Consider the following 27,989-nt stretch of genomic DNA (forward strand, 5'->3'; position numbering starts at 1 on the left):
AAATAAGTTCTATTTAGGCCAGGGGTCTCCGAACTCGGCAGCTTGAAGACTTTTTGACTTCAACTCCCAGAATTTCTGGCTGAGGAATTCTGGGAATTGAAGTCCACAAAATTGCTGAGTTTGGGGACCCCTGATTTAGGCGACGGCGGGGAGCAGAATTTCATTTCAACCAATGTTTCTCAGACTCGGCCACTTTAAGAAAGCTGGGCTTCAATATGTTCAGCACGCTGGCTGAGGAATTCTGGGAGTTGAAGTCCACCTGTCTTAAAGTTTCCATAGTTCAGAAATGCATGCTTAAAAGTCCCAAAGGTGCTTTTTCATGAGGCAACTGGACTTCCTTTATTTAAAAGGCTTCCCATTCAGCCTCTGCAATTGCTTCCAGTATTTAGAGTTGCGGTGCTAATGCAAATTCTATAGGAACCATTCTTCCGAGCATGTGCAGAGTGCATTACACATAAACAGGGACAGCAGACATACAGAACAGTGGGAGAAAAAAATGGAAAGGATTATCCCCATGAAAGATAATTCTGAATTTGGGTAATCATATTACTTATATTAATGCAAAGTTGGATATTATGATGATGATTACTATTACTGTTATTCTGTATTCTGCATCTATTTTTTCATTGGACTATAACAGCAGGGGTTTCGGGTTTTATTGCATTTCTTTAAAACTTGGAGCTATTTCATCCCAAATAATGTTGAACCATTATTCTTGAAAATAATGGAACCAAGGAGAGAAGCAACCTAAAAATAAGGAGAAACTTCCTAATAGAACAATTAACCTGTGGAACAAATTGCCTTCAGAAATTGTAGGTGCCCTAACACCGGAGGCCTTTAAGAAGAGACTGGACAGCCATCTATCAGAAATAGTACAGGTCTCCTGCGAGAGCAGGGGGTTGGACTAGATAACCTCCAAGGTCCCTTCCAGCTTTATTACTGTTATTGTTACTTGCCTTTTCCTTCAACGTCAAATTATCAAGATCACGGAGTTACTGTGTTTACCAACTCATCAACTGATTACAGGAAAAATAACAACTGTTTCACAAACAAAGCACCAATTTCTTGCAATCTTTTATCTCATCATGAAAAAATAATCATGGTAAATATTTGGATTTTCGGCCAGGGACAGGTCGTCCTAGAGATTGATGGGATTTCCTGTCAAAGAAGCAATCCGAGAATCAGCGTCACACGTTCCTAATATTTACGAGCCGAGAAGAGAAAAGCGGATTTTAACAATGTCTCTCATTTGAACCATGGGTCTTTCCATTTTTTTTTTTCTTTTTTCATTTTCCAAACGAAGGGTTTTGCTTTTGCGCATCCGGCAAGCTCGCACGCCTTTTTTTTCCTACCCAAATAACTAACTAGCCTGATCTTTTTTAGATTATTATTTTTTTTTGCGGCTAAAGGATCAGATTTGCATTTGAGCTGAGGTTTTTTTTTAGTCCTCCTTTCTCTTCTGGCGTTAAAGGATATTAAGAAGCGATTCCCTATCCTCCCGGGGCTGAGGATCGAGCCGCCGTGCGTGGAAATGCCCTGTAACCCTATCCCCACGACCAAAACAAAAAACCCCCGCAACGCGCGTCTTTTCCAGCTCCTTTCCCTTTCTTTCTTATTTTCCCCCTCCCGCCCCTTTCCTCGCCTTTCCCGAACTTTCCAGACTCTTCATTGGCTTGCCGAGGGAGGGAAAGCTTCCGTCCTATTCCGATTGGCCAAACCTTCTCGCGGATTGCGATTGGTGGGTGCCGGGTCGTCGAATTCCCATTGAGAAAAAAAAGAGAGAGAGAGAGAGGCGTAAATCAAGAATGGAATGCGCGCGGGGGAAGGGAGGACTTTCCCTTTTTGGAACGTTTCCCTTTTGATCTCATCGCGCCGGCGGCAGAATAGAGATTTGCACGTATTTGGGGAAGGCAGATAGGATACCCCCACCCGTTCCACGCAGGGCTGACCCTACCCCTTAGAGGAGGTTCCCCCAGCGATTGGCTTGCGATCGGGAGGAGCTTGAGATCCCTCCAAGCTCCGCCGCTCGCGAGAGCGAACCAAACCCGGGCGGGCCCCCAGTCGCTTTCCCCTCCGCTCGGTGCTCGCTCAGCTGCGCTCATGGAGCTGCGAACAGTCCCGACCCTGCGCGCCGCCCTGGCGCTGGCCGCCTTGGTGATGGGCGCCTCTGCGGGCAGCGACAGCAAGCGGGAAAGCGTGGATCCCGGTAGGAGGGCGCAGCGCTGAGGATCGAGCAGGGGGCGCAGCTTGGGGAGGGGGGAGCAGCTGGCTCTGCTAAGCGAAAAAAGAGGAAGAAGGAGAGGGGCTGTGTGCACGGAGCCCTTCGCGTTGGGGCCGGGGAATCGCTGCACAGCAGCTAGGAACTCGCGTCTTCAAGAGCCCGTTCAGACGAGCCACCTTTTTCGCCCTCTGATTGCAGAAAATCGGTTTCACTGCTAGGATGGTCCACAGCCTAGCGCTCCCTGCTGCGGACCGAGGAGAGAACGCAAAACCCGTCGCCGAGTTCCTATCGGTGTCACTTTATCTCTTGTTTAACTTTAAAAAGCAAAAGCAGAGATGGGGCGGGCGGGGGGGGGCAGGGAAGGAAGGACAGTTGATAAGCTCTCCCTACTGGGAAAAAGAGATCACTGATCCCGGAGCTTTGTAAATATACAGGTAGTCCTCAATTTACCGTGGCGAGGAAGCTCAACATTTATGTTGCTAAGTGAGAAATGTGTTAAGTGAGTTTTGCCCCGTTTTACGACCTTTCCTGCCACATTTGTTAAGTGAATCACTGCGCTTAAAAGTTAGTAACGCGGTTGTTAAGTGAATCTGGTTTCCCCGTTGACTTTGCTTGTCGAAAGGTCGCAAAAGGGGATCACGTGACCCCAGGACCTGCGACCGTCATAAACGTGAGTCAGTTGTCAAGTGTCTGAATTTTGATCACGTTACCATGGAGATGCTGCAACAGTCATAAGTGTGAAAAACAATCGTAAGTCACTTTATTCAGTAACTGTTGTAACTACAAATCGTCACTAAACGAACCATTGTAAGTCGAGGACTACCTGTATTGGTTTCTCATTCCCCAAATCCTCCCTAACATTCTGGCTGGGGCAATTCTGGGAATTAAAGGGCCAATCTGTCTGGTGGGGACCAGGTTGCCTCTGTCTGGAGCCTACACATGAATTGGTCACTCTATAATAGGCATGTCAAATCCGCAACGTCACGCAATGTCGCGTGATGTATCGCAACTTTTTTCCCATTGCCAGCAATGGGGTGGGCGCGGTTTCAGTATGATGCAACCAGCCTGCAGGCCGGCAGTTTGACATGCCTGCTCTAGAAAGCTCTAGACAAGGCTAAACAATTTGGCCAGCATAAGGTTGAGGGCCTTATTGAATTCAAAGACATGCAGTCCTTGACTTACAACAGTTCATTTAGCGACCGTTCAAAGTTACGATGGTGCTGAAACAAGGGACTTATAACCGTTTTTCACCGTTAACGATCTTTGCAGCATCCCCATGATCGTGTGATCAAAATTCAGATGCTGCTTGGCATCTGGTTCATATGTATGACACGGTTTCCGTGTCCCGGGGTCATGTGATCCTCTTCTGCGACCTTCTCACAAGCAAAGTCAATGGAGGAAGCCAGAGTCACTTCACAATTATACTTGTGACGAACTTATCAATTGCAATGTTTCACGTAACAACCGTGGCAAGAAAGGTCATCAAATGGGGCAAAACTCACAAACGTCTCACTTAGCAACAGAAAATTTGTGATCTTAGGTTGCAGGACTACTTTTAGTGGGCTAATTCAGAAACCAGGTTAAGGTAAACTTAGCCAAACTAGGCATGTTTGAGTTGGCAGAGAGGAAAGAGAACATCCAGAGGTGCATTTGTGGTGTTTTCATCTGCTATTAAGAGAAATATTTTGGGAGCAGCAGAAGTAAAAGGAAGATGGTGGTTGACATCTAACAGGACCTTCTGAGAAACCTCCAGTAGGTTCCAAAGGAAGCAATTGAGATTTAGAGGTATACTCCTCCTGACTATGGAGGATCCACTTTCTGTCATTATCTCTACAAAGTGTTGATCCCTGATGAATTTCCTTAAGGGCGTTATCATGGAAGTCCCATATGACTCTGAATCTGCAAAAATAACAGTGCTGAGCAGGAAGACAGACTTGCTTCTTCTAACTTTACTACAAGCCAGCCATCATACAGATGCATTTGAGAAAGGGATGGAGAATGAACAAGCCCAACCAGTTAGTAAATCAAGAAGGGTATTTGGGTTAAAATGCTAAATGTGGAGGGAGTGAGTTTTGGCAGTGTTGATTGGAATATAATTGTGGTTGCTCAGCTGGAGCAGAAGGGGCTGTCTCTGTCAAGCAATCCGCATCTGTTCTTTAGATTTAGAACAGTGGTTCTCAACCTTTTTAAAGCCGCGACCCCCAACCGGTCGTATGTCGAGGACTACTCAACCGGTCGTAAGTCAAGGACTACTCAACTGGTGCAGCACCGTTTGCAGAATGGGACTTTTGGCAGGCTCAGCAGGCAGAGACAGCCTGGACAATTCCTATTGGCTTTTGAAAGCCAATAAAATTAGACTCCATTCAAGAGAGTCTATTCTATTGGCTTTCAAAAGCCAATAGAATAAAAGGGAGTAGCACAGCTAAGGAAAAGGGGGAAAAAATGGCGGACTGCGTTGTTTGGCGACCCCCGTGAAATGGTCATTCGACCCCAAATGGGGTCCCAACCCACAGGTTGAGAACCACTGATTTAGAAGACTTAAGGCTGACCTTTAGGATCAGATTTTAACTGAAGCTAAGCTCCATCTAGTGTTGCTGAAAATTCAGCAAGAATACAGCTGCCACAGAATGTGGCTCTTCTGATTCTTGTTTAAACTCATTTCTTGTGGGATTCCCAACAAACCATAGTTTCACGGCAGATATGCGGGGGGGGGCAGGGTGGTGAACCATCAAGAAGGAGAACAAATCTCATTAATTACAGATAGTCCTTGAATTACAAGCATTCGTTTAGTGACCGTTTGAAGTTACAGTGGCCCTGAAAAAAGGGACTTAGGACCATTTATGACTTATGAACACTTTATTTTATATGACTTAGTCATAAAATTTACTACTTCAATTTGAAATTTGAAATTCATTTTTTATTATATTTTAATGACTTAGTTCAGTGGTGGCGAACCTAGGGCACGCGTGCCAGAGGCGGCACTCAGAGCCCTCTCTGTGGGCACGCGTGCCATGCTCCGGAGATGGCAACCGTCCCTCTTCAACCAACCACCCGCTAACTTGCCGAGGTCCCACATAGCTGGATGCATCTCAGCACAGCTGGTTTCCCTCCCCCTGTTCCATCCCTCCTGGCCTCGCATGCTCTCCTTTTCCTGGACACGACCCACGGCATCACCTCCTCAGCTGTCGGCCAGCCGTCCAGCTGAAAGGCAGCTTCTCTGAACTGCTGGTGGCGGGCTGCAGAGCCCCAGAGTGCACCAGTCGAGGGGCCGGCAGGCTGTGGCTGCTGACGGACACCGTCGGCCCCCATGTGCTTGCTGGCCTCTGTGTGCGGGGGCCAATGGTGTCAGGCAGCAGCTGCCCCAGCCCCTGCCTCGCCTTGCCCTGTGACAATGGCGGCCCCGCCTCGCCTCACCCTGAAGGACGAGCCTCCTTCCCACTGTCCCACCTGCCAGAGACCCCCTGGATCTCCCCCAACCCTGCCCGGCCCCCACGGATGTTCCTCCCCACAAGCAACATTGAGGTAACCACGCCCACCTTGGACACACCCACCCAGTCTGCTGTGACCACCGCAGCCACGCCCATCCAATGGGCCACGCCCACCCGGCACCCAGCGATACGTAAGTGGGTTTTGGGTTGCAATTTGGGCACTCGGTCTCTAAAAGGTTCGCTGTCACTGACTTAGTTTATGACTTATGGACGTTTAATGACTGTTAATAGCATCCCCAATGTCACATGATCAAAATTTGGATGCTTGGCAACTGGTTCACATTTATGACAGTTGAGTGTCCTGGGGGGTCATGTGATCCCCTTTTGTGACTTTCTGACAATCTATTCTAAGACAACGAGGAAGCCAGATTTACTTTTCAGTTGCGTTACTAACTTAACAACTGCAGTGATTCACTTAACCACTGCTGCAAGGGAGGTCATAAAATGGGGCAAAACTCACTTATGTTGCTTAGCAATATAAACTTTGCTCTTAATTGTGGTCATTAAGTCAAAAACTACTTGTAATCTATGTTACTATCATGAGATAAAAGGGAAAAAAATCAGTGTATCTGGAGAAAGAAGGTTATGAACGGGAAAATTCTATAATATTTTGTCTTTCTTGGCTGATGCTTTTAGAAATATTGTTTAGTAGCAGGAGATCAAAAATTGTGTTCCACTGTGCATGCAGACAGGTGGATGGAAACTGTAGTCTTCATGTATTGATTGGCTAGGCACCAGGTTAGAGACGGTTACTGTTTACAAATTAATTGGTTAAATTTATATTCCATAATACAGGTAGTCCTTGACTTACAACAGTTCATTTAGTGACTGTTCAAAGTCACAACATCACTGAAAAAAGTGACTTATGTCACACTTATGACCGTTGCAGCATCCCCATGATCATGTGATCAAAATTCAGGCGCTTGGCAACTGGTTCATATTTATGACAGTTGTAGGGTCCCGGGGTCATGTGATCCCCTTTTGCGACTCTCTTGATAGGCAAAATCAATAGGGAAACTAGATCCACTGAACAACCGTGTTACTAATTTAACAACCGCAGTGATTCACTTAACAACTGTGGCAAGAAAGGTCATAAAATGGGGCAAAATTCACTTAACAAATGTCTCTCTTAGCAACATAAATTTGGGGCTCAGTTGTGCTCGTAAGTTGAGGACTACCTGTACTCTGATGTCCAATTTTCCCCTACAACAACAACAACCCTGTGAGGTAGGTTTGGCTGAGAGAGAATGGTTGGCCCAAAGCTTCTGTGTCTGGGTAGATTTGAACCTGAGTCCCCTCAATCCAACATATTCAACCACATTTGCTGTCATCCAACAACCTATTGAGATCCAACTCTTTGGAAAGGACTTTTTTTTCCAGGAAATACTGCAAGGGGATGTAGCATGGTTGAGAAGATGCTTTAGGAAATGATCTGGTCTCTTCAGGATGTCAATATTCTTGATTACAGTTTCCATGCCAACCTAACAATACAAACTGAAGGCCCATGTTGGGGAAGGCTGGTGTGAATTCCACCCTCATTTCCCAGGTTTTGGTCCTTCTGTACCATTTTGGGGGGACCCCAACAGTTCCCCTTCTTTCCAGAGATTAGGAAACACCCTTTTCCATTACATAGAGCAGAGATGTGGAACGATGGCCCCTTTATGACTTGTGGACTTCAACTCCCAGAGGTCCTGTCAGCATTCTGGCTCAAGAATTCCTGTCAGAATTCTGGCTCAGGAATTCTGGGAGTTGAAGTCCACAGGTCATAAAAGGGCCGTCGTTCCCTACCCCTGACGCAGAGGTTAGTGTTTGTTTGTTTTTTAAATACGAACAGAATTCTAAAGTGTTTGATGTTTTCTTTGGACTCTTTTATTAGTGAGGCAGAAAAAAACAGGAATATTGCATTCTAATATTGACCAACTAGAACATTCGTTCTTAACCTTGGCCAATTTAAGATGTGTGGAATTCTGGGAGTTGAAGTCCACACATCTTAAGATTGTGAAGGTTGAGAAAAACTGAGCCAGAATGTTCAGAAAGAATGAAGATTAGAAAGTAGAAAGTTTTGACATCCTGATCACATAGTTTGTCTGGTGGTGTTTCCTTTATAAAGCTTCCCAGCTTTGCATATGCTATTTAGAAAATTATATTTACATGAAAGCTGGGACATGACCGTTGAAGTAAAGACAAGGATAGAAAAAGCTCGAAAAAGCATTCTTCAAAATGAAAAAGATCTTCTGCAGTCACGACATAAGCCTAAGACTGAAAATCAGGCTTGTCAGATGCTATATTTTTTCTATCCTGCTTATGGAGTAGAGAGTTGGTCTCTGACAGAAGGCCACCTGAAGAGACTAGAAGCATTTGAAATGTGGATTTGCAGGCGACTGTTACATATAAGCTGGGTTGACAAGATCAGAAATGAGGAGGTGATAAGCTGCCTGGGAAAGCCAAGGGAAATCATCAAAACAATTAAAAAATGAAAATTAGACTATTTCGGACATGTGATGCGACACCCAGAAAAATACGGCATACTCCATTTAATCCTCCAGGGAAAGATTGAAGGCAAACGAGGTCCAGGCAGAAGAAGAACATCGTGGCTTCAAAATCTAAGGGACTGGACAAAACTCAGCAGCACTTTTTCGTGCGGCTGCTGATAAAAACAGGATCGCCAACATGATCGTCAAAGTCCGATAACGGATATGACACAAGAAGAAGAAGAAGAAATCCTCTCTCACATCATTGCCAGAAAAGTGATAGGGTGGTATTTTGAAAAGGACAAAAAAAGAGGCCGAAATAGTTCTTTCCAGTTTTATAGCTCTGTGATTGCAAACTCAAATCTTTTCCTCCATTTTGGAAACTACAGATAGACCTACAACAGCTCGTGTAGTGACAGTTTGAAGTTACAACGGCACTAAAAAAAAGTGACTTATGACTGTTTCTCACACTTACCCCTGTTTCAGTAACCCCATGGTCACACGATCAAAATTCAGACGCTTGGCAACTGACTCGTTTTTATGACGGTCACAGTGTCCCGGGGTCATGTGATCCCTTTTTGTGACCTTGTGACAAGCAAAGTCATTGAGGAAGCCAGATTCACTTAACAACTGTAGTGACTAACTTAACAACTGGGGTGATTCATTTAACTGTGGCAAGGTCGTAAAATGGAGCAAAACTCATAACAACGGTCTCACGTAGCAACAGAAATGTTGGGCACAATTGGGCCATAAATCGAGGACTACCTGTAGTTATATATTAGATTTACCATGCCTTGATTTCACGTTGATTTAACGCTGCCGAGAGCCTAGATCAGCGGTTCTCAACCTATGGGTCGCGACCCCATTTGGGGTCGATCGACCATTTCACGGGGGTCGCCAAGCAAGGCTGTCCACCATTTTTTTTCCCCTTTTCTGGCAGGTGCCTTACCTCCCTTGGGCTGGGCCAGCTGGTGGCCCAGCCGGTGGTCGGCCTGCTCTGTCTCTGCCGCTTGCCAGCTATGCCTCGGCCTGCGCAGGGGGTGGCACCACGCATGCGCAGCGCTCCCGGGCAGGGAAAGTCCTCGACTTACGACCGGTTTAGTCCTCGACTTACGACCGGTTTAGTCCTCGACTTACGACCGGTTAGGGGTCGCGGCATTAAAAAGGTTGAGAACCACCGGCCTAAATTGTGTTGGTTTGCACCCTGAAAACCAACCTGCAGATAGGTTGCACTTTTTCCTAATTTCTCTCTGAGCGTGTTTTTAAATCTGACTTTTTTGACGAAAGTGAGGGGAATAGGACTGGATGGTTTTGATTAATGAACACTAATGGAAAGTAGCTGGTCATCTGTTTCCAATCCTGTCTGTCTTAGTGCTTCTTTGAACTCTTCTCAACATTTGAATATAACCCTGGTTTGGGGGGGGGGGGAGAAATCATGCAAATTGCACACCAGGCTGGCCAAAGCAGGCTGTAAAAATGAACAGTTCTCCACTTAATATTCCAAGTTGCTGAATGTCTTTTCCTTCTGCCCTTCCCCCCCCCCCTTTCACATAATTATTTCTACTGGCATTACTCAATAGGCAAAAGGACTCTCAACTTCCGTTTTTTGTGAAAGCATCTTCTGTTTGCAAGAGGGAGTTCACTGTCTGGGGAAGACAACTGTCCGACTCTGGAAAAAACAGCTTTTTCCAACCACCACGTAGGCTGCATTCCAGCTTGAAACAAATGCTATTTGGCTGGTGTGCTATTGGAGGACGGTTTAAAGGGAGGTTGTCCAGTTCTGTGAAAGTACCAAGCTGACCTTAGCTGATCTTGAAGGGCTCTCCAGGGTGGAACTGGTCAACACATGAGCTGCAGAGCAGTTGCAGAGTTTTAGGACTTTGGAAAGTTGAAAGAATTCTCAGTGGTAGAGAACGTCTTGATGGTGTCCAGGAAAACCCTAGAGATGCCTCCATGAAGTTATCAGGAGTCAATGGTGACTCAAGGAAGAAGTTCAGAACGGACAGGTTTAAAGGTTCAGGCTGGTTTGGGCTACCCAGAATGCCCCATTAGATCATGGGATCTATGCACTTAAGATAGAAGTAGAGGGCATTGGAGTCCTTTCTATTGTCCTTGAACACCTCCCCAAATCATAACAGAGTTCTTTTGATGTTCCTTGGCTGTTCCACCTCTCCTTCTCTCTTTAGGAGGTTCAGGAGAAAGCAAGGCTGGCCATGGATCTCTGGAAGTCCCTCGTAACTGGAAAAAAAAGGAGGAGTTATAAAGATATTTACCTTCTTTTTCTTTCTGGAATGTGGCACAACCTATTTGGCCATTTTATCCACAGCTCTGGTGTGATCCCAATTTTCAAGTAACGTCCATAAGCGTGCAAACCAAGCCAAGAAACCTTTGTGGGGTCCTTGATGTTCTGTGAGCTTGCTGATTTTCTGGCAGACTGCACTGAAGATGTTAGCTAGTTTGGTAATGAAATCTCTGCAAAAAAACCCCACCAAGCTCAGAGAGCACTAAGGACCCCACAAGTTCAACCTCAAGCTACAACTATTCCCTTCTTCCCGTAAAGAAACCCTTGCATAACAACATCTCACTGGTTTTTACACTTCTGTCTCTTCTCAGATTTGCTCATGATCCATTTCCTTGCTTCTTAAGACTCCTGAGCACTGAATGGGACCTTCCTAGCTTCTTCCTGATTAGACATTTCCTCCACTTTAATCCCACCACTGAATTCTGTGTTCAACCTAGAGAAACATAGAATGTTATTATAGGTTAGTGATGGCGAACCTTTTAGAGACTGAGTGCCCAAACTGCATTCCAAAACCCACTTATGCATTGTCAAATGCTGGGTGGGCGTGGCTGCGGCGGTAACGCTGACTGGGTGGGACTAAAAAGTTCAATCAATCAATTCCAACTTTGCAAGATCTTTTTTTTCCCGCGAGCAGTTGAAATTGACTGATTGAACCTTTCTTTTTTTTGCACATGGCGCCGGAGTCCTAAAGCGGAAAGATTTTATAAAACCCAGCTGAAGGCCTAGGATTGGGGCGATGGCGCGTGTGCCCACGGAGAGGGCTCCAAGTGCCGCCTCTGGCACCCATGCCATAGGTTCGCCACCCCTGGTATAGGTTCTGGAATTCTTTGCTACTGGCAGACAAGAATCTCAAACTTTTCCAAGAGAGAAAAATGGTGGCTTAAAAAGTTTGCCAAAGAAACTTCGTAATGGGTTGGCTGTCAAGAAGCAATATGGTGGTGGCCAAAACGGGAAACCCTTGCCCAGAAATCGTTTTGATGTGTTTGGAATGACTTCTCTGGTCCAATGTAATTCATTCTTGACAACCACAAACCTGCCCCTTAACAAAACCAAAGATCCTTCAGTTTCCATGAGGTAATACTTTTTTTTTTTAGCTGCAGAGACAAAAATAGGGCAATGCAAGGGTGCATTTTTAAAACCAGATGCTAATTTTGAAAATGAAAATTGTACTGTTGTTCTGGGCTTTGCAAATCAGCAGATGACTTCTTACATCAACAGAGGTGAGATATTTGGGGCTAGCCTTCCCCTGGTGGAAAAAGAATAGGATAGAAATAGAAATTAGAATAGAATGTAATGGAACAGAGAATAGAATAGAATAGAGAATAGAATAGAATAGAAAATAGAATAAAATATAGAATAGAATAGAATAGAATAGAATAGAATAGAATAGAATAGAATAGAATACAGAGCTGGAAGGGACCTTGGAGGTCTTCTAGTCCAGCCCCCCCCTTGCTCAAACAGGATGTTTAGATGTGTGATTTCCAAGGCTGATCATCAAAAAGCAGACTTGGACTCAGAGCTTTGGTTCTTTGTAAAAAAAAAATTATGTTCTTTTGTTCCATCTTGAAGTACAGGTAGTTCTTGATTTACAACAGTTCATTTAGTGACCGTTTGAAGTTACAAAAGCACTGAAAAAAGTGACGTATCACCATTTTTCTCACCACCATGGCAGTATCCCCATGGTCACATGATCAAAATCCAGAAGCTTGGCACCCGGCATGTATTTATGACAGTTGCAGTGTCCTGGGGTCATGTGATTACCTTTCATAACCTTGCGATAAGCAAAGCCAATGGGGAAGCAAGATTCTCTTAACAACCGCGTTACTAATTTAACAACGGCTGTGATTCACTTAACAATCGATGAGAAAGGTTGTAAAATGGGGCACAACTCACTTAACAAACATCTTACTTAGCAACAGAGGTTTTGGGCTCAATTGTGGCCGTACGTCAAGGATTATCTGTAGCTAGAAAACCAAACTTGATGCACTCTGACACTGAATGTGCATGTGTCTTAGAAATGAGGAAATAAGCTTTCTGATTTCCAAAATCAGAGTTTTTCTTCTAATTGACAGAACGGAACAGGAAATCCTTTCCAGTTTTAGGAATAAGGCTTGATTGTGCCCTTTTCTGGGCCAAAAGCCATATTTAGTCTTGGAATGACGCACTAGAGCAGGGGTAGGCAACCTTGGCTCTTTTATGACTTGTGGACTTCAACTCCCAGAATTCCTGAGCCAGCATGGCTCAGCTTGGAAACCTCTCCCTTTCCCCTCAGCATAGCTGGCTCAGGAATTCTGGGAGTTGAAGTCCACGAGTCATAAAAGAGCCAAGGTTGCCTACCCCTGTGAGGCTCCCCCCCTCCTATAAAGCATGTAATCAGGACTGGAGCTATATCTTAAATGTAATCCTCTTTTAGATCACCTTAGCCCAAATTTTAATTTCTCACGTGTGCCTCTGGATGCTTCTAAGCAGGAGATGGAAACCAACTTATGTCTTTGGGTTCAGACACATGGGGTACCTGGCAACCTGTTGCCACCTGCCTGGAGGCATTTTTGGACTTTGATAGTCCCCTCTTTCATGAATTAAATCCACCTTTAAAGGTAACTTAGAGAGCTGCACTGATCGACGATCATAAATGCCGGGTGAACTACATGCTCTGTGATAAAGCACTTTTTAAATTTTAAATTTTATTCGATCGGTGTCATTGGATGACCCCCAGTTTTACAAATAGTTCTCAACTATAGGGAGCCCCTGGCACACAGGTGTGAGAATCATTGCTCTGAGACAATCCAGGTCCCATGTTCTATGTGGATGTGCTTTAAGGGAGTCTTGGCTAGCTTTTAAGTACATTTTTCATGCCTCATGCTTGCAAACCTAGACACGTGAGAATTAAGCAGGAGTCCAGAAATGCAGGTAGTCCTCGACTTATGACCAAAATTGACCCCGAAATTTCTGTTCCTGAGACATTGGTTAAGTGAGTTTTGCCCCCATTTTACAACCGTTCTTGCCAGAGTTGTTAAGTGAATCACTGCAGATGTTCAGTTAGTAAGATGGTTGTGAAGTGAATCTGGCTTCCCCATTGACTTTGGTTGTCAGATGGTTGCAAAAGATATTGCAACGGTCGTAAATATGAGTCAGCCCAGAATATTGCAACAGTCGTAAATATGAGTCAGTTTCCAAGCATCTGAATTTTGATTGCATGACCATGTGGAAGCTGCAATGGTCATAAGTGTGAAAAATGGTCATAAGTCACTTTTTTCAGTGACTTCGAATGTTCACTAGTTTTGTCCCATTTTATGACCATTGTTGCCACAGTTGTTAAATGAATCACTGCAGATGTTCAGTTAGATCAGGGGTAAGCAACCTTGGCTCTTTTATGACTCATCGACTTCAATTCCCAGAATTCCTGAGCCAGCCATGCTGAGGGGAAAGGGAAAGGTTTCCAAGCTGACCCACGCTGGCTCAGGAATTCTGGGAGCTGAAGTCCACGAGTCATGAAAGAGCCAAGGTTGCCTACCCCTGAGTTAGATGGTTGTGAAGTGAATCTGGTTTCCCCATTGACTTTGCTTGTCAGACGGTCGCGAAAGATGATCACGTGACACCCCAGGATATTGCAACTGTCGTAAATATGAGTCAGTTTCCAAGCGTCTAGATTTTGATCACGTGACCACAGGGAAGCTGCAATGGGTATGAGTGTGAAAAACAGACATAAGTCACTTTTTTCAGCGCCGTTCAGTGTCACTAGACCAGGGGTAGGCAACCTTGGCTCTTTTATGACTCTTGGACTTCAGTTCCCAGAATTCCTGAGCCAGCATGGCTCAGCTTGGAAACTTCTCCCTTTCCCCTCAGCATGGCTGGCTCAGGAATTCTGGGAGTTGAAGTCTACCAGTCATAAAAGAGCCAAGGTTGCCTACCCATGTTCTAAGCTCTATCTCAGGGGTCTTCAAACTTGGCCCTTTTATGACTCGTGGACTTCAACTCCCAGAATTCCTGAGCCAGCATGGCTCAGCTTGGAAACCTCTCCCTTTCCCCTCAGCATGGCTAGCTCAGGAATTCTGGGAGTTGAAGTCCACGAGTCATAAAAGAGCCAAGGTTGCCTACCCCTGGCCTAGAACTATGTTGAGAACTACCTGCATATTGTGAATTTCAGATCCTATCAGCCGCAGCAAGAACAATCCATAACAGCTGATTTGTAGGAGGTAGTCTGAAACCTCTCCTAGCGGTCTGATCATCTATCCCTGCAGGAGACAGTTGGCTGAGTTATTGGAATGGGATGAAAAAGCTGATGCAGTTTCTTGAAGGGAACTTCTGCCTTCCACAAAGCCCATCTGTGTTTTCATCCTTCAGCTTTAATAACTGTTGTGTGCCAAAATAGCAGCCTTGGCTGTTCCCCAAAGTTGCATTCCAAATCCACGGAAGGCTTACTGAAAGCCCGGAGGCCCTGCCACAGCCTGGCATTCTCAAAGACCAGCCTTTGCAAAAATAGTAAATTTAAAATTTCTATTCTTTTTTTTTAAACATAGAGCCAATGTTCGTATTGTTTTTATCAAAAGGCAACCATCTTATTGGGTTCAATACAATAATATTCATGAAATGCAAAAATATGCTTTAATCTTTTTTCACCTTTATTTTTTTATTTTATCTTTGTAACATAAAATAAGAAAATACAAAAGCAAATAATAGGGGAGAAAGGAAAAAAGAGAAGTGTGGAAAATAGCGGGCGGAGGCGTTTGACTTCTGACTCTCTCTCTTGCTGTAAAATAAGGCATTAATATCAAACCTCAACTATTTACATTTCTATAGTATGAACTAGCCATTCCTATATCAACAAATCAGTCTAATCCAGGGGTGTCAAACTCAATTTCATTGAGGGCCGCATCAGCATTGTGGTTGCCCTCAGGGGCCAGGTGGGTGTGGCCTACTGGGTGGGCGTGGATGGAGTAGGTGTGGCCTACTGGGTGGGTGTGGCCAGCTCTACATCGTTCACGTCAAGGGTCCCTATGGGGGCCTGGGCAGGAGTGGGCTAGATCTGAGGGTCTCTGGCAAAAGGAGGTGGGACCGGGGCAAGTGCCAAGGCATGGTCCATTGGAGGAGCCTCACTGTTCCTCTCAGGCCATGCGGGGTGGTGGTGGCTTATGGAGCTAAGACGGAATGCATTTCAGCATAAATGGCCACCAGAAAATTGTACATTGGCTCCCAGCTGGCCTGGGCCAGGGCCAAGGCAGAGGGGGCCATTCCCTCACTGTTTCCAGGATGGCTTCACGGGCCACATGAAACCACTTTGCGGGCCACATCCGGCCCTCGGGCCTTGTGTTTGACACGTCTGGTCTAATCAGTAAAACCCAAAATCAAGGTACCATTTTTTTCCACCTCAAGCACAAAGAACAGAAGAGGTTTCCAAGTAGAAACAAAAGTACTTCTATTCTTTGCTTTTATCAAAACAGTCAGTTTAGCCATCTCTGCTAGTAAATTCAAAATTTCTGACGAGAAGCCCCCATGATGCCATTTAAACCTTAGGGCCAAGGGGGACACCTAAGGCCAAGCCAAGAAGCAATTACTTCGGTCTTCCAGGAGAAAAAACAGTAGGAGGTGGCGATGTAGGCTATAATGCAAAATCAGCTTATTACAGAAAGCCCTCGAGTTATAATAGTTCATTTAGTGACTATTCAAACTTATGGCACAGCAGCTTCCTATGTTCCTAAGTCACTAGTCCTGTGGATCCTAACGTTTCTCTGACATCAATATTATTACAAGCAGTCTTTTACTTACAACAGTTCATTTAGTGACTGTTCAAAGTCACAACAACACTGAAAAAAGTGACTTATGCCCGTTTTTCACACTTAACGACCATTGCCGGATCCCTGTGGTCACATGATTAAAATTCAGATGTTTGGCAATTGACTCATATTTATGACGGTTGCAGCATCCCAGAATCATGTGATCCTCTTTAGTGACCTTCTGACAACCAAAGTCAATGGGGAAGCCAGATTCACTTAACAGCCATCTTACTATCTTAAAAACTGCAGAGATTCACTTAATAACTGTGGCAAGAAAGGTCGTAAAATGGGGAAAACTCACTTAACAAATATCTTGCTTAGCAACAGAAGATTTTGGTTCTGTTGTGGTCGTAAGTTGAGGACGTCTCGTAAATGCATTGTGCCAATACATAAAATTGGTCTAATTTGGTACAGGAATCAAGCTGTACACGTTGAGTCAATTCAACCATCTGTGGTTTTCTCAGACCACAAGAGGACTTGGAACTTCCTTATGGATTTTCCACCTTTCCAGCTTAGTGGAAATTGGTGCCAGCCTGCTGAGAGACGAGCCACGTTGGCATTAAAAGCTTGGCAGAATGCAGGAAGAGTCCCTGGGCCTTGGTTTTTGATGGACCCTTCTATAATTCCAGGCTGTTAGATGTTAATCTTGGTACCTAAATATCTGGGAGATGTCCTCCAAGAAAATGGGGATCTCTCTGTAAATTAAATCAAAGTTCCAATGCTTTAAAAAAAAAAACAGTTAGACAAAGATGTCACTAGATCAGGGGTAGGCAACCTTGGTTCTTTTATGACTCGTGGACTTCAACTCCCAGAATTCCTGAGTCATCCATGCTTGGCTGACTCAGGAATTCTGAGAGTTGAAGTCCACGAGTCATAAAAGAGCCAAGGTTGCCTACCCCTGCATTAGATGCTCGCTTCCCATTGGGAAGGTTGAGAGTTCAGTCCTAGGTAGTGGTGTTTTGCTTGTGTGCAATTGATAGATTGGACTCCAGATTTACGATTTTAACATAGATTTTATTTGTTAGGTGTTATTTTATTCTAGAATGTTTAACTGGCTGTTTCTTCAGTGTTTTTAACTTATTCTGGTCCTTAACTGTAATAAACATTGACTTGAAACTTAGGTGGCAGCAGATGTTTCTCTCCTAGGGCGCAAAGATAAAATATCTGCTGCAAACTCTGTACGGCGTCAGGAAGGGCATCCGGCCAGTAAATGCTGAGCTCAATCCAGTTGCCCTGACTTTATCCCGAAGTAAGGGTTGTAAAAAGGGAGTTGCCTCTCTTAAAGAATCAATAAATATTGCTTTCGGGGCAGAAAGGACTGACAGAGTTGAGGATGAAATAATATTTGACTACCCCAAAGGTGCTTTTTCACGAGGCAACTAGATTTTAAACGCATGGCACAACATAGGAGAACAAGCCCATCAGGACAAGATTCAGCAGTCCATCTGCATTTAAAAGACAACAGCCATTCTTTCGAAGACAGAAAAATCTACATTTTGGACAGAGAGGATCACTGCTTTGAAAGAAGGGTCAAAGAGGCCATTTATATCAAAATTGAACAGCCCTCTCTCAACAAGAGAGGGAGGGATACAATATCATCTATCTCCAGTCTATAACACAGTCCTTTTAACAGTTCCAAGAAGGCTCCACACACATTTGCACCACTCAGGTGACCCTGAGGACACAAATAAACATCCAAGTGGCCTCAATGACTCTCTAAAAGAATGCAAATGACCAGCTGTCTGCAAGGAGTATAAATCCTTCCCTTCCCCACCATCTAGTCAGAGCTGAAGAAGCTTCTTGGATGAGAAGCGAACCGTCTTCAGAGAAAAACAAGAAAGTCCAGTTGCCTCCTGACTATGACTATGACTGTGACTATGACCTGGATGACTGAGAATCTCCATAGACAATATTTGACTACACGTAGTCCTCGACTTTCAACCACAGTCGACACCAGAATTTCCGTTGCTAAGCAAGGTAGTTGTTAAGGGAGTTGCATCTGATTTTTATGACCTTTTTGCCATAGTTGTTAAGGAAATCCCTGCAGTTGTTAAGCGAATCACATGGTCGTTCAGTGAATCCAGCTTCCTCCTTTGACTTTGCTTGTTGGAAGACAGCTGGGAAGGTCCCAAATGGTGATCACATGACCCTGGGACACTGCAACCCTCATAAATGCATGGCAGTTGCCAACTGCCCAATGTGGATCACGTGACTGTGGGGGTGCTGCAACGGTTGTAAGTACAAGCACCGGTCGTGATTGATAATAAGGTGACCAACCGTCCTCCTTTAGGGAGGACAGTCTTCCTTTTGTAAGTTCTGTCCTCCCTCGAAAAGTGTCCTCTTACATGTCCTCCTTTTCAATATTTGAAGACTAATCTGCAGAGCTTTTTTTTCCTCATAGAACCCTCAGAATGGCGTTCCGGCACCTTTTTTGGGTGGTTGTTTTTCAGCTTTTGCATGAGCTGTGCTACTCCCGCTATTGGCTTTCGAAAGCCAATAGGAATTGCTGCTGAGTGCGCCAAAACACCCGGCTGGTGTTTCTTTTATTTACGATATTTTTTTCTTCAATTTATTTGTGTCCTCCTTTTCATTGTAAAAATGTTGGTCACCTTACTGATAGGTCACTTTTTTCAGGACCGTTGTAACTTTGAATGGTCGCTAAACGAATCACTAAGTGAAGGACTACCTGTAATTGACACAAATTTTAATAATGCAGCTTAATGATGGTGGTGAGGTTTATTAGCTTTGGATCTAGCACAACTGTTCTCACCTGGAAGTCTAGTATCCCAGGAGATAAATGAGGATTGAAAAAAAAAATAAACTTATCTTTCCTTAAAAAAGAATTACACATTGTGTAAAGCTGACACTCACAACGGTGGGAGTGTTTTAACGTGATGCCACTGAACTGCCAGCCTGGCATGCTGTTGTTATTGTAAATTACGTAAGATGTAAATTGTGAAAATTAAACAGTGACTTCATTGCCCTTTGTGTGTTGTTTATATGTGGTGTCCTGCAACCCGAAAATTATTTGAAAGGTGCCTCCAGAGCAAAAAGATTAAGAATGGCCTATGCATCATATGAAATCAGCTATTGTAATCGATCAGCCAAAGGGTTATGTATGGATCCAGTCAATTGTTTATTCAATAAAACCACACTTGGCACAGTGAGGTGAAGCAAGCCAGCAGCTCCACTAAACTGCTGAAGAAATAAATTTCTGCGATTTCATTTCATTCTAATATCCCATTTGGACCACACACACCTTTTTTCTTTTAAACTTTTATTTTATTCAAAAGATTAAAATACGAAATCCAAAGGAAAAATAATTGAACAAAAGAAAACTAGATAAGAACATTAAATAAAGTGAATTAAAAGGACCCTCCATATTATCTTTCTTAGCTGAATATTGACAAATATATCACAGCAATAACTTGCCCCCCTCCTTGCAAAATGGGTCAACATTTTATAAACTTCTACATCTACTTGCAACCAGACTTGACCTGCCATACATTGTATATATGAAGAACTAATAGTCAATGGGTTAATCAACAGCTAGGTTTGGACCATGCAAGGTTTGGACCATCCTCAAAACGCAGACCAGCGTTTCATGACCTTAGAAAATTTAAGATGTATGGATGTCAACTCCCAGAATTCCCCAGCCAGCCAGGTTCGAGAAACACTGGTTTAGCATGTAAATCTCCTTAATCCCTTCTCTTTCTATACTCCTACCAACAATGCTGTGAACTAATTAGACCAGACATGTCAAACACAAGGCCTGGGGGGGGGGCTGGATGCAGCCCGCGAAGTGGTTTCATGTGGCCCGCAAAGCCATCCTGGAAAACAGTGAGGGAACGGCCTCCGCTGCCTTGGCCCTGGCCCAGGCCAGCCGGGAGCCAATGTACAATTTTGTGGTGGCCATCTTGGCATTTGCCCCAGTGGACCATGCCTTGGCACTTGCTCCGGTCCCACCACCTTCTGCCAGAGACCGTCAGATCTGTCCCACTCCTGCCCAGGCCCCCATAGGCACCCTTGACGCGAATGATGTAGAATTGGCCACGCCCACCCAGTAGGCCACATCCACTCCATCCACGCCCACCCAGTAGGCTGCACCCATTCTGGCCACACCCACCTGCCCCCCCCCCCAGGGCAATGCTGATGCGGGCCTCAGTGAAATTGAGTTTGACACCCCTGAATTAGACAATCCCAGAGGTGGCTCCCACTCCTAATCTAATGCTGTAAAAGTGTGCACCATATGGGTTTTGTTGTTTCAAGAGATGCTGCAATGGTCATAAGTGTGGAAAAACAGTCAAAAGTCATTTTTTTCAGTGTCCTTGTAACTTCAAACAGTCACTAACCAAATGATTGTAAGTCGAAGATTACCTATATCCTTTTCTACAAACTCAAAAGAGTATCTGAACTCAGTGTGGCTTTTTGGAAGGAAAAGCAACAGAGGGACGTTGGGTGAATCCAAGCTTGATTGAAGAATCTGTCTCACAAGGTTAGAAGGAAAAGTGCATTTCTGAATTTCCCAGTTGACATTGAGCTTTTTCGAGTAATTTAAATCAGGGCTTTTCAATCTTTTCACCCATTGTACCACCTGTAGGATATGGGAATATCCGAGTACCACCAGTCGCCTAGCAAGGTGTCAAAAACTTGATGACTAAAAAAAAAAAGGGAAAAAAGTGATAAAGTACATGTAGTCCTCGACTTACAACAGTTCACTTAATGACTGTTTGAAGTTACAATGGCACTGAAAAAAGTGCCCCCCAAACCACAGCCAAGCAAGACACCTGCCTGCCCACCCAGCAGCGCTCTTCCTCCTATCCGAGGTTTTCATTGTTGTGAGCATTTCTGTTGAGGATTGGCAGCGGGGTGGGATGGGGGGGTGTTTGGTTTTTATTCTCCCCCCCCCCGTCTGCTAGGTGGTTGTAGCAGGTTTTGGTCACTTCACATGACCCTGGGACACTGACCGTCATAAATATGAATCAGTTGCCAAGCATCTGAATGTAAATCACAAGACCCTGAAGATGCTGCAACATTCCAGCTGATCGGCGCTTCTTCTGGGCTCAGCAGAAGCGCCAGGATCAGCGCCGAGTTCCAGCTGGAGCCTGGCGCTAATCCTGGTGCTTCCACTGAGCCCTGACAGCCCTGCAGCTCCAGCCATCTCTCGCTCAGGCTCGTGTGGTGCTGCCACCGGTTCAGCTCATTCCCCTCCCCCGCTGCCACTTTTCTAGGCTGGTCACGTACCACCTGCCAGGTGCCAATGTGCCACAGGTGGTGCCCGTACCACTGGTTGAAAAGCCCTGATTTAAATCTTCACAGCAAAAGCAATTAAACAGTTTAGTTTAACCTCCTGCCCTCTAAATAGCAAAGCTTTTGATATATTTGGGGAATTTTTCTAAGCTTGCCCTTCTGGGCTTGATAGAGCAAGAAATGATGGAAAAGATTTAAAAACAACGCTTTGGCTTTTTCTCCCTCTTGTTTTCTCATTTTGAATTCTCTTTCTAACTCCTTTGTTGCCGGACTCTTTGCAGGCAAGCTTCTGGTCCTGACTGCAGCCACGGAGAAAACAGAGGGCTACCGGCGCTTTCTACAAACCACCAAATATTTCAACTACACTGTCAAGGTGCGTACTTTCTATCATATTTAAAAAAAAAGAGAGGGTGGGGTGGGTGGGAACATAGCCAAATAGAAGGGTTAACCTGACCTCTGCTTTTGCTGCCTTTTTTTGCAATATGTAGGGTACTTTTGCAGAACAGGTCAAAGAAAGCTAGCCTAGGATCCACAGCAGCTGAGAATTCTGGGAGTTGTAGTCCTGAAAGGTCAAGGCCACCTTAAGCACGGAAGGGTTTAATTTTCCAGAATGGAGGAAAATGCAGTATTTTTGGAGAAGCCATTGGGTAACCTGTCATGTCCCTGAGCAGGAGCATCTGAATTTCAAGCTAGTAGAGGGAATTAAAAAAAAAAATCTAAGAAAATAATAGAATAACACAGTGCTGGGTTGCATTAACAGAGGAATAGAATCAAGTTCATGTGAAGTATTAATACCACTTTACAATGCCTTGGTAAGGCCACACTTGGAATACTGCATCCAGTTTTGGTCACCACGATGTAAAAAAGATGCTGAGACTCTAGAAAGAGTACAGAGAAGAGCAACAAAGATGATCAGGGGACTGGAGGCTAAAGCATATAAGGAAAGGTTGATGGAATTGGGTAGGTCTAGTTTAATGAAGAGAAGGACCAGGGGGAACATGATAGCAGTGTTCCAATATCTCAGGGGTTGCCACAAAGAAGAGGGAGTCAAGCTATTCTCAAAGCGCCTGAAGGCAGGACAAGAAGCAACGGATGGAAACTAAGCAAGGAGAGAAGCAACCTAGAACTAAGGAGAAACTTCCTGACAGTTAGAATTATTAACCAGTGGAACAACCAGCCTCCAGAAGCGGTGAATGCTCCAACACTGGAAGTTTTTAAGAAGAGACTGGACAGCCATTTGTCTGAAATGGTGTAGGGTTTCCTGCTTGAGCAGGGGGTTGGACTAGATGACCTCCAAGGTCCCTTCCAACTTTATTATTATTATTATTATTATTATTATTATTATTATTATTATTATTATTATTATTATTATTATTTGAAGTCTTCTAGTCTAATCCCTTGCTCAAGCAGGAGACCCTATACTATTCCATACAAGTGATTGTCCAATCTCTTCTTAAAAACCTCCAGTGTTGGAGCATCCACAATTTCTGGAGGCAAGTTGTTCCACTGATTAATTGTCTTCACTGTCAGGAAATTTTTCCTCAGTTCTTAGTTGCTTCTCTCCTTGATTAGTTTCCATCCATTGCTTCTTGTGCTGCCTTCAGATGCTTTGGAGAATAGGTTGAGTTGCCTGTGGCAGCCGATCCCTCACCTGTCTCACCAGTTGTCCTAATATTTCTTCAAGACTTTAGGGCTCGGTGAAGATTGGAAAGGAGGTGATGTTGCCCGGACAGTCGGTGGAGGTCAGAAGGTCCGATGGCTGAAGGCTGAAATGAAGAAATACGCAAACGAAGAGGACCTTATTGTCATGTTTGTGGACAGGTTAGGCTGATCAGTTTGGGGCTGGATCCATAAGAAAAGAGTGTGCAAAATGGCCACTAGGTTCTGACTTGGCTTCCTTTTTCCAATCAGCAACCGAGTCAGATCATTTAAAAACAATTTATTAGAGTATTCTGACAATGTGGCACCTGCCTATGAAAAGGGGGAACTTGGAAAAATGCTTTACATTTACTTTTACAGGTAGCACAACAAAGAGCTTCAAAATAAAAATTGAGCGGTTTAGAATTAACCATGTGTCCAGTTACATCATAAGAATTAAAGCATCTGATAATACATGAGCATAGCCCTAGAAAAGAGCATTATATTTTGAATAAAAGTAAAAGAAACATTTGTAAAGGAAACACAACAGAATGGGTATGGGTTAGATCCCTTCTCAGCGCTTCCCAAGGTTGGGCGTGAATATTTGCTTTGTTCGTGCAAGTTTAAAAACAACTAAAAATGAAACTTTCATTTGCAACACATCAAATACTCCCTTACCAGTCCTGGTCTCTAAGAGGAAGGCTTTTCTCGAAGGTTACCGCTTATTATGGCAATATTATTAGCAATACATTTGAAAAAGCACATTTAAAACACCAGAAAATCTTTTTCTGGTCAGCCAGTGCAACAGTATACTAAAACCATACTGCAAGGATTACACAATCCATCCTGTGTGGATCTCAAGCTACAGCCTGCAAATTGAGCCTAGCCCAGGGTGGGTTCTCCATCTGCCTATTCCAGGGATAGGCAACCTTGGTTCTTTTATGACTCGTGGACTTCAACTCCCAGAATTCCTAAGCCAGCCATGCTGAGGGGAAAGGAAGAGGTTTCCAAGCTGAGCCATGCTGGCTCAGGAATTCTGGGAGTTGAAGTCCACGAGTCATAAAAGGGCCAAGTTTGAAGACCCCTGAGATAGAGCTTAGAACAGGGGTAGGCGACCTTGGCTCTTTTATGACTGGTAGACTTCAACTCCCAGAATTCCTGAGCCAGCCATGCTGAGGGGAAAGAAAGAGGTTTCCAAGCTGAGCCATGCTGGCTCAGGAATTCTGGGAGTTGAAGTCCACGAGTCATAAAAGGGCCAAGTTTGAAGACCCCTGAGATAGAGCTTAGAACAGGGGTAGGCGACCTTGGCTCTTTTATGACTGGTAGACTTCAACTCCCAGAATTCCTGAGCCAGCCATGCTGAGGGGAAAGGGAGAGGTTTCCAAGCTGAGCCATGCTGGCTCAGGAATTCTGGGAGTTGAAGTCCACCAGTCATAAAAGAGCCAAGGTTGCCTCCCCCTGGCCTGTTCCATCCATCCCCACGGTTTATAGAGAGGAAAACCATTGTTTCAAGGACTAACTGAGAACTCGCCTTCTCCTTTCCATCGCAGCTATGATGTGATCCTGGCCGGAAGTCCGATTGAACTTCTTTGGAAGTTCCTGCAGTTTAAGAGCAACCTGGTCTTCTCAGCAGAAATTTTCTGCTGGCCGGAGTGGTCCCTGGCTGAAAAATATCCCCCGGTCACTTTTGGAAAGCGCTTCTTAAATTCTGGAGGTAAAAGGCTTGGGATGGCACAGGGTGATGGTGGAACTCGCAACTCCTTACAAGAAGACCCTGTTTTGCACCAATACAGATGTGGTGGGATTTCAACTCTGGGACTGAAGGACACATTTTGAAACAGTACAAGTAGTCCTCAACTGGGAATTCTGGGAGACAACAACAACAACAACAACAACAATAATAATGATAATGATAAAGTTGGAAGGGACCTTGGAGGTCATCTAGTCCAACCCCCTGCTCAGGCAGGAAACCCTATACCATTTCGGACAAATGGCTGTCCAGTCTCTTCTTAAAAACTTCCAGTGTTGGAGCATTCACCGCATCTGGAGGCAGGTTGTTCCACTGGTTAATTGTTCTAACTGCCAGGAAGTTTCTCCTTAGTTCTAGGTTGTTTCTCTCCTTCATTAGTTTCCATCCATTGCTTCTTGTCCTCCCTTCAGGCGCTTCGGAGAATAGCTTGTCTCCCTCTTCTTTGTGGCAGCCCCTGAAGTTGAAGTTCACCCCTCTTAAAATGGCCGAGGTTAAGAAACACCGGATTAAAACTTTGATACTTTGCTGCCCATTTCTCTCTGCCAACCAAACATAGGAGACTCTGTTCGACTTACAACAACAATTGAGCCCAACATTTTGGTTGCTAAGCGAGATGGTGGTTAAGTTGCCCCATTTTGCAACCTTTCTTGCCACAGTTGTTAAGTGAATCACTCCAGATGTTATATTAATATCACGTTTGTTAAGTGAATCTGGCTTCCCCATGGCCTTTTTTTTTTTTTTTTGTCAGAATGTTGCAAAAGGGAATCACATCACCCCGGAACACTGCAACTGTCGTAAATACATGCCAGTTGCCAAGTGTCCAAATTTTGATCATGTGACCTCAGGCATGCTGCAACAGTCATTAGTGGGAAAAACGGTCAAAAGTCACTTTTTTCGGTGCCGGTGTAACTTCGAACAGTTACTATGTGAATGGTTGTAAGTCAAGGACTATCTATATTGACTTTAGCAAGAACTTGGGGAAAGTAGATGGGATGAACATCAGTTGGCCATAGCTGTGGAAGTCCAGCAGAGGATACAATGATGGAAACTATAGTTTGATTCTTGCAACTCCTTGCAGGTAGTCCTCATTTAGCAACAGCCTCATTTAGCAACCATTCACAGTTACAAGGGCGATGAAGAGTAATCTTGCCACCAATCCTCGCATTTGTAACTTTTGCAAAGTCTGTGAAACAAGGAAAGCTGAAATCAGATTACAAGGACAGTTGCTGTTTCACATAACAACTACTTTGTTTAATGAGTGAAGTTCCAGTCCCAATTGCAGTTGCAAAATGAGGACTATCTGTAAATCAAAATCAAAGAAAACATTTGTGTGTGAACCAGCTTCTTAGAAGACCTTGGAGGTTTGTTCTGCTTCTCTTACAATTCCTGCCATCGTTTTTTCAAGCTGAGGCCAGCTGTTCACCCTCTGGATACTGGCAAGATTGTATAAGCAGCCATATGGTCTAGAAACTTGTATTTACTCTTCTTTTTTTTTAAGCAGAGCATACCAAAGTGTTCATCTGCAGTGCCAGATTATGGGTTGGTGTAGCATGGATAGAGAATACAGAATGCCCTGGAGAATTCCTTAGCTCTGATTTCCTTTGATGTCTATCAAAAAACACAATTTTCATGTCTTGGCTTGTCATGGACAGGGTAATCACCATTTTGATAGATCACAAGTAATTGTAGATCAGGTGAAATGGCACCTGATGATTTAGAGAGCTGGCAGTTTTGTGAGCTAAATTCCAATTCTCCAAAGTGTAGTATTTTATAAGCGCTTGTTTAAGATTTAATTTTTTTAAAGTTTCTAGTCCTTAACACTATCCTGTTATGCAGCACCTAAAAAGCACATTGCATTTCTGCTTTCCAGGATTCATTGGCTATGCTCCGGTGATCAACCGGATTGTCCAGCTGTGGAAGTACAAGGATGATGATGATGACCAGCTGTTTTACACACGCATTTACTTGGATCCTGCCTTGCGTGTGAGTCCTCACTTGTGTGGTTTTTGTAGCCATTTCTCACAGTTACAGTCTGCCTCTGTTAAAAATATTTGGGCTTCACTCCCCACTCACTAAAATGGCTTATGCAACTCCGGCATTGTCACTCCAACAGCGCTGTTCACACAGAGGGCTTTACTACATCTATGTAGGGACTGGAGCTTGCTTAAAACTGTCCCGGCCTTGCTTAAAATTAAGCCAAGCCTGGTCAGTTTCCCTCCTTTTCCCCTCTAGCCTCCAGCATATTGAGTAGAAGAGAAAGAGTGACTGGGGAAAAGGGCCGCTCTAGGATGGAACTCATTGCCAAAGCAATACAGATCGCCCTGCCCACATTTTGGTCAACTGCAGGGGCTGAGCCATGTTTACTGTTACCTTCCCTGGCCAATAGGGAAGAAGGTAGTGATGTCATGAAGTCTTGCCAGTAATCTGGTGTATGGGGATTCATGGGATATCCAATTCCTGCTAGAGGGGAAGGGAACTCTGTTATGACCAGTTGCTTAGCAACCATTTGAAATTACGATGGAGCTCCCCAGAGTACTTATGACCCATTTCCAAAGTTTCAGTGGCTTTCTCTCTCTCACACACACACACACTCTCTCTCTCTCTCTCTCTCTCTCTCTCTCTCTCTCTCTCTCTCTCTCTCTCTCTCTCTCTCTCTCTCTCACACACACACACACACACACACACACACACACACACACGACCAGATTTCAGGCACTTTAATGGCCGTTCGCAAGGTCCTGTAGCCACATAGAATAGAATTCTTTATTGGCCAAGTATGATTGGACACACAAAGAATTTGTCTCCGGTGCATAAGTGTACCAGAGTATCAGTGTACATACAAGCAGTAAGTGATAAATCATAATCATAGTCATTGTAAAAATTCATTCATCATAAATCATAAGATACAACACTTAGTGATAGTCATGGGATACTAAATATGCAATCAACATAAATATACTAGGATACTAAATAGAACAATAAAAACCATAAGATACAAGCAGCAAAGTTATAGTCATAAGTAGATAAGGAGATAAGTAATAGGAAAAATGAGAAGAATAATGATAATACAGGCTTACTAGCTGGTTTGACAGCAG

At 44.2% G+C, this 27,989-nt stretch overlaps 1 protein-coding gene across 1 annotated transcript in view; it reads left to right on the forward strand.

Annotated features, from left to right (window-relative positions):
- Positions 1 to 1,693: 1,693 nt before the first annotated feature.
- The window catches only part of PLOD3 (procollagen-lysine,2-oxoglutarate 5-dioxygenase 3), a 52,290-nt gene continuing 25,994 nt past the window's right edge, over positions 1,694 to 27,989 (forward strand). Inside the window, exons 1-5 of the mRNA XM_039327782.1 lie at positions 1,694 to 2,206; positions 21,788 to 21,879; positions 23,191 to 23,327; positions 24,695 to 24,858; positions 26,765 to 26,877. Of these exons, the coding sequence (XP_039183716.1) occupies positions 2,101 to 2,206; positions 21,788 to 21,879; positions 23,191 to 23,327; positions 24,695 to 24,858; positions 26,765 to 26,877 (612 nt within the window). The 5' untranslated portion in view covers positions 1,694 to 2,100. The remainder of the gene's footprint in view (positions 2,207 to 21,787; positions 21,880 to 23,190; positions 23,328 to 24,694; positions 24,859 to 26,764; positions 26,878 to 27,989) is intronic.

Source organism: Crotalus tigris, unplaced genomic scaffold (genome assembly GCF_016545835.1).
Source record: "Crotalus tigris isolate CLP2741 ecotype Arizona unplaced genomic scaffold, ASM1654583v1 scf7180000024367.1024689, whole genome shotgun sequence".
NCBI lineage: Eukaryota > Metazoa > Chordata > Lepidosauria > Squamata > Viperidae > Crotalus > Crotalus tigris.